The 15,670-nt window shown below is 41.8% G+C and overlaps 1 protein-coding gene across 9 annotated transcripts in view; it reads left to right on the top strand.

Annotated features, from left to right (window-relative positions):
* The first annotated feature begins 13 nt into the window (after nt 1-13).
* DENND5A (DENN domain containing 5A) overlaps nt 14-15,670 on the top strand; it is a 609,609-nt gene continuing 593,952 nt past the window's right edge. For 2 of the 9 annotated variants that reach the window (XM_083457549.1, XM_083457546.1), the window contains exons 1-3: nt 122-507; nt 14,515-14,586; nt 15,136-15,245. In XM_083457549.1, the coding sequence (XP_083313675.1) occupies nt 384-507; nt 14,515-14,586; nt 15,136-15,245 (306 nt within the window). In that variant the 5' untranslated portion in view covers nt 122-383. Of the gene's footprint in view, nt 508-13,121; nt 13,159-14,514; nt 14,587-15,135; nt 15,246-15,670 lie in introns of those variants that run through there. The other 7 variants (XM_083457548.1, XM_083457550.1, XR_014515147.1 and 4 more) reach the window with 7 other exon arrangements.

Raw genomic sequence — 15,670 nt, 5'->3', positions numbered from 1 at the left:
CCAGAGTCTTCTCAAGAAACCACACTGCAAGGAGCATCACGTCATCCTTTCTGCTCACTGCGCCTGCGCAGCATTGCGGTCCTCGCTTCTATTCCTCCTTCTCTCCCGCCTCGCCCCCCTTGGAAACATCTGGGAAGAGAGGAGCTGAGGGGGGAGAGCGCCCTGTTATGTGTGTTCCCTCGCCCGAGTGTCAGGCCTTGCTACCCACAATGCCATGCGGCCCTGGCCGCTCCGTCATGGAGGCAGCAGCGGGGGCCCCTGAAGCAGCCGCGTCCGCCGCAGCTGGGCGGCCAGGAGCCTCGGCGGTAGCGCCCCGGAACGCTCCCTCTCGCTGCTGCTGGGCGGCTTGAGCCGTCCCGCCTCGCTGGGGGGCCCCGTCCAGCATGAGCGGCGACGGCGGCAGCAGCGGCAGCGGCTCCTCTTCGTCTGCTCCTGGCCGCTTCGCCGACTACTTCGTGATCTGCGGGCTGGACACCGAGACTGGTCTGGAGCCGGACGAGCTCTCGGGTGAGTCAGACGGCATCCCCGCCAGCCTCCCTCCGAGAGCCCGAGGGCTGCTCTGCCGCCCGCCCGGCGTCGACGTGCTCTGCCCTCAAGGGAGGGAGGCGACGGAGGGGAGAGTAAATCAGCCCAACCGGGGCATCATCATCATTATTTTATTTAGGCCGGGAGGGGGGGCGCTTTTGACAGCGGCTTCACTTCAGCCCCTGCCTGGCGCGGGTGAGGGGCGACCCAGTTCGGGGCTGAGGGGTTGCCGTCGGTCCCTTTAGAGAAGCGGCTTCTTTCGCGTCTGCGGAGGCGAGAGGGGCTTCGTGGATGTCGTCTCCCCTCCTTGCCAGCTCAGGAGGAGCTGCTGTGCCTGGGCTACTTGGCAGCTGCGGCGGAGGGTGGAAGCAGCCACTGCTTTGTTTTGGCAGCAACAGGACCCTCATTCTCTCTCCTCCTCCCTCCTCCTCTCTGCTCCCAGAGCACTTGGCCTTCATAATAAGGAGATGTTGCATCTTGCTGTCGCTGTGGGATGCAAAAGCAGTTTTAAGGGTCATGTGGCAGCGGTTGCCACAGCAGTGGCATTAATTTCACTGCGGGGAGGTGAAATCTAGTGCACTTTATTTTTGTGTGTGTTTACACTGTTGTTCCTTTAACCTCTTCCTGAAATGCTGCCCTGACTTCAGATTAACATCCTTCTGCCCACTTATTCCTGACAGTGGAAACTGGTACTGTATTTATTTTTGTAATCCTGCAAAAAGATGTGGTAGGAGGCAAAGGGCTGCTCATGGAGATGGAAGAGGAGGAAAAAGAAGACACTCGGCCACAAGATGACACCATTGGTAGCAACAATTTAGGAACCATATTTGCAGAAGTATAAGGAATGGTTGCAGGTCTAGAACTCTTGCCTTTCATAGTCTTTTGGCACAACTTAATAATTTCCCCATTCAAAACCTATATAACTGGTAATTGTTGTTTAGTCGTTTAGTCGTGTCCGACTCTTTGTGACCCCATGGACCAGAGCACGCCAGGCACTCCTGTCTTCCACTGCCTCCAGCAGTTTGGTCAAACTCATGTTGGTAACTTTGAGAACACTGTCCAACCATCTTGTCCTCTGTCGTCCCCTACTCCTTGTGCCCTCAATCTTTCCCAACATCAGGGTCTTTTCCAGGGAGACTTCTCTTCTCATGAGGTGGCCAAAGTATTGGAGCCTCAGCTTCACGATCTGTCCTTCCAGTGAGCCCTCAGGGCTGATTTCCTTAAGAATGGATAGGTTTGATCTTCTTGCAGTCCATGAGACTCTTGAGAGTCCCATAACTGCTAATACTTCATGCATATAAGGGACGCGGGTGCCTCTGTGGTCTAAATCACTGAGCCTCTTGGGTTTGCTGATCAGAAGGTTGGCAGTTCAAAACCGTGTGACGGGGTGAGCTCCTGTTGCTCTGTTCCAGCTTTTGCCAACATAGCAGTTCGAAAGCATGCCAGTGCAAGTAGATAAATAGGTACCGTAGCGGCGGGATGGTAAACAGCATTTAAGTGTGCTTTGGCTTCCATTATGGTGTCTTGTTGCGCCAGGCTTCAGTTTCAGTGTATCTGAAGAAGTGTTCATATCCAATTTTTCCTTGTTATCCTGATCTGTTTCCCCAAAACTTCTAAAATTATGCTAGCCATGGAACTTGCATAGTTTATTTCCTTCCATTGGCTGCAATGGGCAGCTGTGGATTGCAAAATGATAAACTAGTTGTCTTATGCACTATGAGACAGTAGGGCTCTGAAGAAGTTGGTGACTCCACCACAGAGTTCCCCACAGGTTGGATCGCTTTGCCCATGTTCTTTTGTTAGGAATCCCGAAGTAGAAAGCTGTATTATATTATGTACCTCTTCTTTATTTATTTAAATGATACATGTAAGATGCTAGAAGTTTCACAATATCTCATTTAACAGCTTAACAACTCTGAGTGGGAGCTCATATTATTTTTACCCTGCTACTTATTAATTTTTATTATTATTTACTTTGGAACAGATTGAAAAATAGTGACTTACCCAAAATTATCCAGGAAGCTCATGACTGAGCTGGGATTTGAATGAACTCAGATCATCACTCGACTCACCAAACCATGAGTCTGTTCACATATGAGGTGTTCCCCATGCAATTCCTTTAGAAGCAGGTCTACCCAGAGGGTTATGGAACCTGAAGCAGGCGTGATGCTTGGGGCCCTGCTGCTACCCTTTAAAAGGGCTTATGAACCTGTGTACAACATTGGCTGGAGCACATCAGCTGCTCCTTACCTTGGGAACAAGCAGACTTTCTGCACTTGTTCCTGTGGCATGTACAGCTGGGCATTGACTTTGAGATACATTTGTAAGGCAAAATGACATTAATAGTTGACAAGTGAAAAATTTATTATATTTATGTTACAAAGTTAAGACCCAAAAGACAAAATGAGAAGTACAAAGTCAGGGATAATTTCTGCCTTTAGATGCATGCAAGGGGAATGGAAGCCTCTTGGAGGAAAGGAAGGAATAGAGACCCCTGCTGTGTAAAACGAGTCAGGGTGGAATAAAGCATTGTTATTTTTTAGATGACAAAGAATTAAACCAGATGACAAAAGTGATGTAGTCTGGTGAAGCCACTATATTTTAAAGGATAAATTTTTAAGAGTAATTTTAGGATGAACTTCAAGTCCAAATAAATTAGGTGAGGTTGTTTCCATCTTGCTTTATGCTTTTTGCTAACTATAATAGTGATGTGTGTTGTGTATTAAAGCAGTTTCAACAGTTTTCATACCTTGGTCCTTAGATTTGCAGCTCCTACTGCAATTCCTCTGAGATCTACAATTTGAATTTAGCACACTTTTAAAATTTTGGTGTTTCCTGAAAGATATATTTACTGGAGTAAAAAGGGATATTGTGTAGACTTTCCTCTGCTGAATGCATTTTTAACTATAAAGGCATCTTTGTTCTGCTGAAACAATTTGTCTAATAAGTGGCAATTGTTCAAATAAAGCACTGGTATTACAGTGTAGAAAGGCGGAGGGAAGGAAAATAGGATTCCTAAATAAAAGCTATTCTTAAAAACACTAACAGTAATTTGCTGCACACTGCACTTTTCCTCAGAGTTAAGATTGCCTTGAGCACAATCTCTCTGGATGGTATTCAACTACTTTTACTCAGAGTAGATCCATTAATTTAGTGAATATGACTAAGTTAAGTCCATTAATTTTAATGGATCTTCTCTGAGTAAAACTTTTTTTAACACTACCCATAGTTCACTGGGAAACTGACAGTTGTTGCTGGAACACTTAGCAAGGCTATAGACAAATTTATTCTAGGAAATAAATGTTGTTCTGCCTTCTAGGGTTTATTCAAGAATACAGCTTACAAATGGTAGTTGTATATAATAACAGTTTTCATATATGTGATTTTATTATTATAAACTTTAAAGTGATATCAGTTACAGTAAAGCAATGGTGCATAACTTGTGAGCTTTGGCCCAATTTCAGACAACCTCTGTAAGTGATCAGTTGAAACCTTCTGCAAGAGTGAACTGTCATTAATGGAGGAGAATTTGTGATAAGGCAGAACACAGAGAACTTTTATGGGAGAGAGCATCCAAAGCCAAAATATTCCCCTCCCTATACCCACTTGTGAGGAGCTAAATGGATGGTAATGGGAGAGAAGGGGCTTGTGTCCTGCCTCCCACAATGCTAACTCACTTGCAGCTATTTGGTGGCCTCTTTCTTGTTGCCTCGGGCTGTAGGGGAAGAGAAGTCAGGTTTAGGTATGGACAAAGGCTGGCAGAGTAGGTCAATACCAGTGGGTGTGAGGCAGAAAGAAGGGTGGAGGAGGCAGTGACCGCTCAGCCACCTGCTCCTGTTGGCACAGATTGGCCTCTTGTCACTCCACCCTGAGCAGTGTTCGAAACTCCCATTGTTCTAGGCGCATTTTGCAACAGGGAATTTCATTAGCGCACACAGTTTTTGAGCTCTGGGCACAGTACTGTGCCTAAGATTTCAGATCAAAACTGCAGAGTGGAAGGAAAGGAGGACCTTTTTCTGCCTCCCTACTTACAGCTACTCTCTGAAGACTGGAGAAGAGACCCTCTTAAGAATATTAGTGGGATGGGCAGGGGAAGGACTAAACCATGTGAAAAATGAACGTAATATTTTAGCTACAGTTCATTCATTTTCCGCTTTGTATTCTTGTTATTAAAAAATTGCGCCTAGACATTCCATTGTTGCTCCCATAACCTAGGTTTAAGGTGCCATTTAGCTCCTAGCTTTCATATCTCAGTTTCTAACACTGATCCGGAGTGAAGCAGAGACACCATGGATATCTTTTCCAAGTGAAAAGTTATCAGGTGGCCTCTTTCCTCCCTATGCTGCCCACCAAGTGAACCAGCACGTCACAGGCACCATAGATGTCTTTGCTGGGTGGATCATTTGTTTTCTCTCTACTCTTCCTGACTGAAATGACACAGCCACAGAAACTATGTGGGCCTTTCCCCAGCTCCGCTTGCCAATGATATGGTGTCCTATTGGGCCTTTACTCCATGTCTGGGAATAGACTCTACTCATTAAGCAAGTCCTTTTTGTTATTTTTCTTGTTCTGTGCTTGAGCTGTGTTTGCAATTAAAACTATCAGTCTCCTGCCTGGGTAACTCCCTCTCTCAATGCCTTCAGTTTCATATAAACTTAAGAACAGCCTGCTGGATCATGGCAATGTTCCATTCTAGCATCCAGTTCTCACCATGGCCAGCCAAATACTCATGAGAAACCATAACAGGACCTCAGTGCAGCAACATTCTATCACTTGTCAATCTCAGCAACTGATATTTGGAGGCTTATTGCCTCTGACACAGCTTGATGTCTTCTACCCCAGTGGCTTCCCATTCCCAACTTCTTTATCAACAATAGTATGTCAGCTTCTTATATACACTTATTTTGGATATAGTCTTAATGGACTCTGTGTGATTTACTTCTAAGCAAACATGTATAGCATTGTACTGTTGATTTCCATGGTATTTTAGTATTTTTATTGAACTGGTTTTCCCCCCTACCTCCTTTTATTTGCTATTATTTATATTATATTTTAAAGTTTTCTTGTTCTATAAGCCTGAACATTTTTTGGCAAGGCAAGCTAGAAATAATAAAATAAAATTGGATTGTGAGAATAATAAATAAATAAATAAATAAATAAATTAAATTATACGCTGCTCATCTGACTGGGTTGCCCCAGCTACTCTGGGCGGCTTCCAACAAATTAAAAACTTTAAGCACAGAAAAACATTAAACATTAAAAACATTAAAAAGTTAGAACGTTGGGTAGAGAAAAGCCTGAGCTCCCTTCTTTTTCCCTACCCCTGATGGCCCTCAGAATGACTACTTGTTTTCAAGAGCATCTGTTGGGTTTTCAGTAGATACTTGCATGTAATGATGAACAAAAATGCTTAAACATGAATGTTCTATATCTATATCCAAGCTTGACTGTGTGGCCACACCTAACCAACTTCTCCACACAAAACCTTCCAGGATTGCCAGTGTGAATTTTGGGGCGGGAGAAGCATAGCTGCAGACTTCAGTGAGCTAACTCCTGTTTTATGTAGTGTATGTGAGTAGACCACTAATGGGAGCAGTTATTTCCAAAGGCCAGTTAGCTGCAGTACATCTGCACTAAATTAAATGGATCCTAGTTCTTTCCCAAATTATGTAAAGTGCAAATAGAGTTCTTAGTGACTAAACTTATTCATTGACTGGTATTAAAATTGATGGAGAAGCCTTTATGTTATGTGAAATGGCTTTTATTTCATAAATTCTGCAGCGATAGGGCAAGAATTTGAGGTTGAGGTTTGCAATGGCACTTGTGAAATCCTCTGTACATGTTGCTGCCCTATATCACCCAGTTTTCTTTCTCCCCCCGAAGAAGCTTATGCTGTTTGCCATGTTGCAGAATACCAAAGAGCTCTTTTGTTTCTTTGGGAGCTGAGCAGACGTGCTGTGGTAGCTGATATTGCAGTGAAGAATGGAGTAGCTGATGTAAGTAAGAGCAGCTGTGAAGCTTCTTTGGAGTCTGCAGGCTGATATGATAGGCTGCTTTATGGCTGATGTTGTGATACCATGTTTTTGTATTTGGCTGTATATTTACAACCTTGAGTAGGAGAGCATAATTTATAAAACCTGAGTAAACAAGTCACTCCTTTGTTTCTCTAAGCAGCCTTTAAAAGTCTGTCTGTTAGCTTTGCAATGTGTGTCTGCAAAACTCAAAATTGACAGCAATAATTGACTCCGCTCAATATTGAGGCAAACATTTAAATCATAGTTAACTTCAGAAATGTCTCAAGGTGTTTAAATATTATGTTATCTAATTCCACAAATGAACAATTAACTTTTAAAACTTCAGCTGTATGCATAATATGAAACTTTACCTGGTTACATCTTGTGTTACTAGCTAAATAGTAACTCATTTTGTATTTAAATATTGTGAACCCCCCTGTGATCTTCAGCTCAAGGGTGGTATACAAATTTAATAACAAACAAACAAACAAACAAACAAACAAGCAACTGTTTCCCCTGACCACTCATCAGATTTGAAAGCCTATGAAAATGTTGTTGTTTTTTATGTTAGTACCTTAGGATACTCAAGCTTGCCTGCAAAAGTTTGTATGGAAAAAAAAATGATATAATGCAACATTGTCAGGAATATTAATCTAACTGTACATGGCAAATTGATTATTCTGCTCAGATTTAAGGTTGTCAGACAGTCAGTAGCGACTGGCAGGGCAGTGTGGGTGGGGTCAGGTTGCTGTCCTATCTTCTCAATGCCATATGTTGATGTCAGTTACCAAGAGAGGGAGAGACAAGGAAGTGGGGAACTCAATGTGGGTGCAATGGCAGGAGCATCAGATTGTTCTACCACTGCCACCATGCTGCATTCCTCACTGCCTTGTGCCTCCCTTCTTGGTAACTGTCAGTGACACATGACACAGGAAAGCCAGGTCAGCAACACTGTTTTCCCCCACGGGCCCTAGGCTCTGTGGTTTAGATCAGTGCCACCCGCGTCCCATGTTCCGCAAATAGGCCACAGTTATTTGCAAAGTTGTCATTTAGGGTCAGTTGCTTCCTTTCCAAGATATATGGCTGCTTGGTAATACCTTGCATTATTTTGGGCTTTACATATTATAAATTGAAATTTTTAAATAAATTAGATAGGATATTGGCCTAAAAACATGAATTGTATTAGTCTCCCTACATTTGCTGATCCTTGAAGTAATTTAGTTCTTTTTTAAAAATTATTATTCACGAACTTAATCAAATTGCCAAAAGTTATTGCTTTATCCTCAGGCATAAATCATAAAATGGGAGAATCTGCCCAATAGAGTCCAGATTATGGTGTATATTTAACTGCCCTGTGCTGCCTTAGGAAATTGAATGTTGCTAGAATTCAGCATCTTACCAGTTAATAAGAGATGAAAGCTAAAATGGGGTACTGCCACTACTAAACATTTTAACAGCATACAAACCCTCTGGACTGCATGCACAAGTCATGTGAAGGGGAAGGACTGAGAATACTGAGGATGCAATAGAAAAAGTTAGAGGAGGGAAGTGCAGAAAAGATGATGAGGCTATGGTGGTCAAGACAAACAAAACCCCACAATGGAAGATATAGGAGTTTGGTGGGGTATTTTACACATTCAGAAGTGGGTAGATGGTTGATTGCAGTTAGTGAAAAGTAGATAAGTCGAACTCGTGGAATAAATTAATCACAATTTGATACACAGGTATGATAGGTATGTGGAACCTGTGGCCCTCCAGACTCCAGCTCTTATTCTTCTTGTTGTTATAATAATTATATCCCACCTTTCCTCCAAGGAACTCAATGTGGCATACATGGTTCTCGCTTTTCCCATTTTATCCATACAACAACATTGTGAGTTAGGTTAGTCCTTGGCCAGTTGTCATGAATAGTCTTATCCAGATATTCAGCTGAATGTTTGAGGGCACAGACTATTTAGGGAGTGTGGGTTGCTGTCCCTGCTCATTTCCTTCTGAACTTTTGCACATTTAGTGTGCAGGACTGGTGGCATAACTGGGGCTGCACTGCTGACCTAGCTTCCCAACAATGCACATTGCTGCCAGTTACCAAGAGGGAAACTGCCACTGCACCTGTGCCTGTACCAAGCTCCCTGCTGCCTTATCCCTCCCCTTCCCTGTAACCAACAGAGATGTGCATCATTGGGAAACCAGGTCAGCAATGTCGCCCTACCTGTGGTGCCACTCCATTCACTACTGGATTCTGCCTGTGATTGAGCACTTAGAATCCCCCTTCTGACTTTTAGCAAGGCTGGGTGTAGAGGCAGTCAAGGCGTACATAGGGACATTAGGAGCAGCATGGTCCACACACCATTTAGGAGCTGGGGCTCTCATGCATTTGATTGAATATCTGAATAGGGTTGTTGTTGTTTAGTCGTTCAGTCGTGTCCGACTCTTCGTGACCCCATGGACCAGAGCTCGCCAGGCTCTCCTGTCTTCCACTGCCACCCGCAGTTTGGTCAGGTTCATGTTTGTAGCTTCGAGAACACTGTCTAACCATCTCATCCTCTGTCGTCCCCTTCTCCTTGTGCCCTCCATCTTTCCCAACATCAGGGTCTTTTCCAGTGAGTCTTCTCTTCTCATGAGATGGCCAAAGTATTGGAGTACTGAATAGGGTTATTTGAGGCTAATAAAGTTAAACGCAGACTAATGCTGTGTTAAATTTTGAAAATCTCTCTTGGGTGTTTTCATCCAACTTGTAAGACTCATGAATGTCATCATAGATGGGTGGCAGTAGTAAGTTATTTTTAGGTGTACTTCACCCTCCCCTCTAGTGTCAGACAAGCTCCCAGTTTGCTCCAACTTCCCACCCTACACTCTTCTCTTCTGTGTGCAGTTACCCCCCTCTCTGCCCAGCAGTGAAGAGTCCTCAAGATGGTATCGGATGTCCAGAATATCTAGTTTGATACCTTGTTCAGGATAACCACATTCTACAGGTACCAAAGAAGCTGTCATTAGTAGCAGAGCAAGGTGCAAGCATAAAGAAGTAGAGCAGGGCTTCCTGTTATTTCTCTCTTGGCTGCCTGCCTAAAACTTGCTGCTAATGACAAGGTCACTAACAAATTAGCTTGTCTTGTTAATTGGTATCATCTCATTCAGTAATGGGGTTAAGAAGTAATTGGTCACTCTTGAAACTTTTTGTGTGTGGGAGAGAAGAATGTTTTTGATAAGCAGAAATTGCATAAATATTGCTGATCAGATTGCTAGTATTTATAGTGTGTGTTGGGAAACCCAAGCTTGGCTTTTTAGTTCAATGTTGCTACCAGTTTGATTTTGAAAACAAGACTTAATCAGCTGTATACTGAAAGACTGACTTGGATCAATAATTGTCTGCTTTACGGATAGCTTAATACAGAAACAATTAGATGACAGAAGGTTGGTTGATATATTTCTTTTTATTGCTATTTTACGTAGATTGAATTTATTGGGAGTCAGTGAATAGGTAAAGATCATGCTTATTTAAGGTAATTGTTGTGTGAGCTAGCAACTTTTATTGCATCTTCATGTGTTTATAACTGCATTTTCTTAAAAATGTGCTGTTAGTGCATTAGTGAGCAAAAGGGGAACTGATACATTTCCTCTCAAATCGTCCTTCAGGCATTGTTCTAACTAGCTGGGCTTGAGCCTTTTTATGCAAATCCAAATCTTACACAAGTTAGGTGGAAGAGTAAGTTTACCATGGCCAAACAGATGTTTTGGCTCTCTGAATGCTTCTGTCACCTTTATTATCTGCCCTTTTTATTTTGTTTATTTGAAGTAGATTGCTATTATGGTATAAGTTTAACATTGGGTATTAAACAATGTACTAATAAAACTAAACTCTCTGGGTGTGTGTCTAAATGTAGTTAAGACAGCAGTATCTATATGTAAGAGGGAGGTATTGACAGGCTTAGGGGAGCCCTAAGGTTTGCAGATCTACAAAAAAGATAGGTGAGTGTGATTTCTATGGGTTCCTTACAAAGTACAGTGGTACCTCGGGTTAAGAACTTAATTCGTTCCGGAGGTCCGTTCTTAACCTGAAAATGCTCTTAACCTGAAGCACCACTTTAGCTAATGGGGCCTCCTGCTGCTGCTGTGCCGCCGGAGCACGATTTCTGTTCTCATCATGAAGCCTAGTTCTTAACCCGAGGTACTATTTCTGGGTTAGCGGAGTCTGTAACCTGTAGCGTATGTAACCCGAGGTACCACTGTAAATAATTTGGCTGGTCTGCTGAGTCCAAACTTCCCTTAATAGTCCTTGCAGCACCTGCTGCCACCAGATGCTTACCATGGGATGTCAGCTACGTGCTGCTGTTCTTGATTGTGGATATCACACAATATTGATTCCCCCCTACACAATGATACTGTTGTTGTCTAGTAAAAACAGGGTTACCAGGAAAAATATACAAAGTTGTCACCACACACACACACACACACACACAAGTTCTTTCTCTGGCATTTCACATATATATAGCCACACATACACCTCTTTCTCACAGCATCTTACAGTGCTCTGGAGATAATTTTGAGGCTGCAAAGGGGGCTGAAGGAGATTTGAGAGGAAGTTCCATTACACACATGGAAGTCCATTGTGACAGTGGAGCTGTTGATCCCCTTTATTGGGTGAAGCAAGTGCCCACTACTAGCACTCATGGCTGGCAGGCAACAAACAAGCAAATAAGATTCCTGTCACTTCTCCCCTCCTTAAAAAAGAATCATTCAAAATCAAGTTAGCTCAGTGCAACAGGGTAGGCTCTTCTAGGAACTGCTCTGCATTATTCTGTTATTCCTCTCACCCCCGATAGTTGGCATTGGTAACATTGGATCAGTTCATCAACTTCTGATGGATCATTTAGAAGGATTGGGTGCGGCAACACTTTTGCTGTGCATGTGTGCCAGTATCCATACTCAGCAGCGTTACATCTCAACGCAGCTCCTTCCTTGGAAGTGTCTTTGGGGTTGAAGGTACAGATTCAGTGATGTACAGTGGTGCCTCGCAAGACGAAATTAATTCGTTCTGCGAGTTTTTTCGTTCTATGAGTTTTTTCGTCTTGCGAAGCACCGCTGTGTATTGACGGTTTCCCATAGGAATGCATTGGCAGCTTTAAAAAAAAGGCACAAGACGTTCCGTCTTGCGAAGCAAGCCCATAGGGAAATCCGTCTTGCGAAGCAACTCAGAAAACGGAAAACTCTTTCATCTTGCGAGTTTTTCGTCTTCCGAGGCATTCGTCTTGCGAGGTACCACTGTATAGAAGTATACTTGATAGGCATAAAACCATAATGATACATAAAGACATTCACCACTGCTGTGGTCAAGGCATGCTTAGAGTCCAACAAGAGTCCAAGACAATCTCTCTGCTACTCTCACCGCAAGCAAGAGACTCACAACAAGATACACAGAACTATTGTTGTCAGTACTTCTTGTAACACTGTGCATGGCTAAAGAACAGTTCCCCCAGATAACGTCCTTGCATAGACAAAACAATCTCAGCCTTCTGCTGTTTCTTGAAACTTTTTCTCTGTTCTTCTCTGTTTCTGGAACAAATTATTCTCTCTCACACGGAGATAATATCCAACAGGTAAGCCCAGCATTATTCCTATATGTGAGCTACCTGGTGTGCCTAGTTGAGGCTGCAAGATGGAATGTAACACATTTGTATTTCATCCTTCTTTCAGGAATCTTTGTGGTGTATAGGGGGTTACACATTTCATCTTTAAACCTTTTACTTTTCCAAACATTTTATAAAATAGTCCTCACTGTGCGTGTTCTGTATTGTCATGAATCTCAAGTCCAATGTTGACAACATTTTTTGTAGAATGAGTGTGCCCTAAAGAGTAAACACTAAAGTATAATCTGGAATCATTTTCCATTGATGAGTAGAATACAGTGAAATCAGCTTCTTTTGCCATTTAATTACTGTGTATTTGAGAATAAATGAAGTATTGAAATGGCTTCCCCCATCTCATTTTGCAGGTGGTGATGAAAGCTTTGCTTTTATTTGAATCATGTTAATTCATGTAATTTTGGTTTATTGTTATAGCAGCTGTCACCCTCTACATGCTCATTTTCTTATTCATTTGATGAAGGTTTATTTTTGGAGTAACCCCCCCCCCTCTTTATTTAGAAAGCATTTATATCTGCATGAAGTGTAGTGAGAGAAGTACTGCCATTAAAATCTATTCGGCCATTGCTCATAGTCCTTAGGTTTCTTAAATACTCTGTAGTAAACTACTTGATTAAGATTCTCAAATGGCATTTGAGGCTGCTATTAGTTTTGAATTTGAAATCTTCATTGCACAGCAGTATACCTTTCTGATTATCAGATGCTAGAAGCAACCAAGGATTGCTCAAAACAATATAGAAGTATTGAGCATGGGTGAGGAATCCTTTCCAGACCAAGGGCTGTGTTCTCTTCTGGACAACCTCTTGAGGGCCATGCCAGTGGTAGGCAATGTCAGATGCAAACGTGGATGAGGCAACAAATGTAAACTGTACCTTTATACAGTAGGCTAGTTTTTACACTCTCACACCACTCTCTGACCACTCTCTGTCTTTCATCCAAGGAAGCAAGAGGCTTTCAGTTCAAGGAAGCATTCTAGCCAGGTAAAAGTACTTGGAGTGTAAAGCAGAGCCAATGAGGGGGATTGCATTGGCAAGAGACGATGTCACCTTGGTAGAGTTCAGAGGCCCGGAGGGGCCTGGAAGTAGAGAATGTAGCATTAATAGGCTTGTGGTATGATGTAGCATAGCATATTTGACCATTTTGTTTGACCTTTAGCACAGTAAAATTCTTGGTGTTTGGATTGTTAATAGTATACATGCAAGTTATTAATCTTTTGACTTACATTATTTTTGCAACTTTATATGGCAACTTTTAAAAGGAGCCTCATCTTGAATTCTATAATTAATTAATGAATTTAATGAAAGTTGTCTATTTGTCACCTGAATACAAAGTATAGTTATACCAAAATAATTAACAGCAATATGTTCTTTGAGGTTCCTTTTTTGGCAGGGTATTCATATGTCTCCAGCAGAAAGAAGCATAGTTTACTCAATATTAAACTACATTTGCCTAAGGCAGCAATCCTATACATGCTCATGCGGGGGTGGGGTGGGAAGTCCCATTGAACTCACTGGTAGTCTCTCAGTCCTTCAAGTTTGTGGGCAGACACTTTAGCCATTTGGCCTAGGAATAAACCTTATCAACATTCCTGTTGCTTTAAATAGTTTATTTGTTGTTAGTGTTGCCTTATTGCTTGGAAGCTGTACATAAGCTTCCTAGATCTAAGTAGCCCCAGTCATGGCTAGTCACCATGGTGAGAACTTAATGGTTAAGCACTCTTGACCCTGCTTCTCTTACTTCTATTGTTCATTATACTTTACATTCTTATGGTCACTTCGAGCCTAGCCTAGCTAAGTCAGGGCAGCCATGATAATAGCTCCACTGCAATTTCTAATGCTAAAATTTATCCGCTTGAGTGCACATCCATATGAATTAGCCAGCATCCTGTTTTGAGAAGAGTGCCTTATCTGTAGAATGGGGAAATCTCTACCAAGAAGATGATCCCACAAGAAGCTGGCACGTGTCTTTTCTTGTTTGAAATTATACTTTGAGCACAAAACCATCACAGTTCCTCCAAAAACAGTATATCCATATCAACTAACCAATTCCAATTCCTGTTTCTCTTAAAGGAACTACTCGAACCTGTTCCTTTTACTAAATAGGAATGTTTATTTAGATGACTGACCTTGGTGTTTCTCATTTGCTGCTCAGAGGTCTGTTGCTATCCAGTTTGAAAAGGGTTTTTTAATGTAACGCTTGTTTGATATCCTAAATGCATTTGGAAAATATGGAGATAGACCTGTTGAGTGAAATTATTTTTGAAGGAGATTTATAGTTATAATAAGAGTTAACACTTACTTAATCATAATACAGTGTTCTTTTTATTTGTTATATAGCATTATGCCAGTATATACAGGCCTCTAAAGCCCAAGATGGTGGTAGCCGTATCATTTCAAGTTCAGCAGAAGGTAAAACAAAAACACAGGGAAAACTGATCAAATCTTTTTCATACAGATATTTCTCTTCTAGTATTTCTGTCCCTTGACCATTTTGTGCCTTCTAGCTTTCCCTTCTCAGCTGATTTCTCTAACAGATGATGGATTCTAGGTATAAATACATAACAAAGCTATTAACATTGATCTTGTATGCACTAAATTTTGCTTAACTTTAGCATCTGTTACCTATGTGTGCATTTCCTGGATTACTTTTAAAATGGGGTTTGGTTTTGGTGAACAAATAAACATGCTCATGATTAACTTTTGAAATAAATGAAGAAAAATAAAATAATTTGGGCTGAACCTATTTAAGAAAAGGCACACATAGTTAATTGTATGTAAGATACAACCAATATTATAACCTCATTTTGCTTACTTTCTTGCTAACCACTACTTTCCATTTCCTGTTTCTCTTTAAGGAACTATTCGAACCTGTTCCTTTTACTACTCAGTGTGCTTTCTGGCATCTACACAAAAAAACCTTGAAGTGAAACTATTTTGATTCTTGTATTCATTTTTCAGGTGAAAACTTTGAACAAACTCCATTAAGACGCACATTCAAGTCCAAAGTTCTTGCTCGTTACCCAGAAAATGTTGAATGGAATCCTTTTGATCAGGATGCAGTGGGAATGGTTGGTTCTTAATTTTCTTTGTTGCACTTGCACTTTGTTGCACTTGCTATAATATTCATATTTGTATGTTGGACCAGGATGCATACATTTATGTAGATTAGCTTCTAGAAAGTTTGTTCTCATTCAGAAATCAGGCCAAATTATGAAGACTTAACTAAGAGCAACTTTTATTCCAACTTTAGCATAGTCTAGAATAGCCACTCTCAGTATGGAGCCTATCAGGTGTTATTCAGTTCCAGCTCCCATGAGCTCCAGCTAGCATAGCCAATGAATAGGGGTGATGGGAGTTGGAGTCCAGCAACATCTGGACAACACTAGGCTTGGGAAGACTGACCTACAATGTGGCTGATTGGGAGACACACTTACACATGCACATGAATTCACAGAGAGATTAAGAAGGGACAGGAAATGGACTGCTTAAAGTT

Source organism: Podarcis tiliguerta, assembly GCF_965153285.1.
Source record: "Podarcis tiliguerta genome assembly, chromosome: 1".
Classification (NCBI taxonomy): domain Eukaryota; kingdom Metazoa; phylum Chordata; class Lepidosauria; order Squamata; family Lacertidae; genus Podarcis; species Podarcis tiliguerta.
The sequence above is the reverse complement of the archived record's forward strand: the minus strand, read 5'-3'. Positions and strand labels throughout refer to the sequence as shown.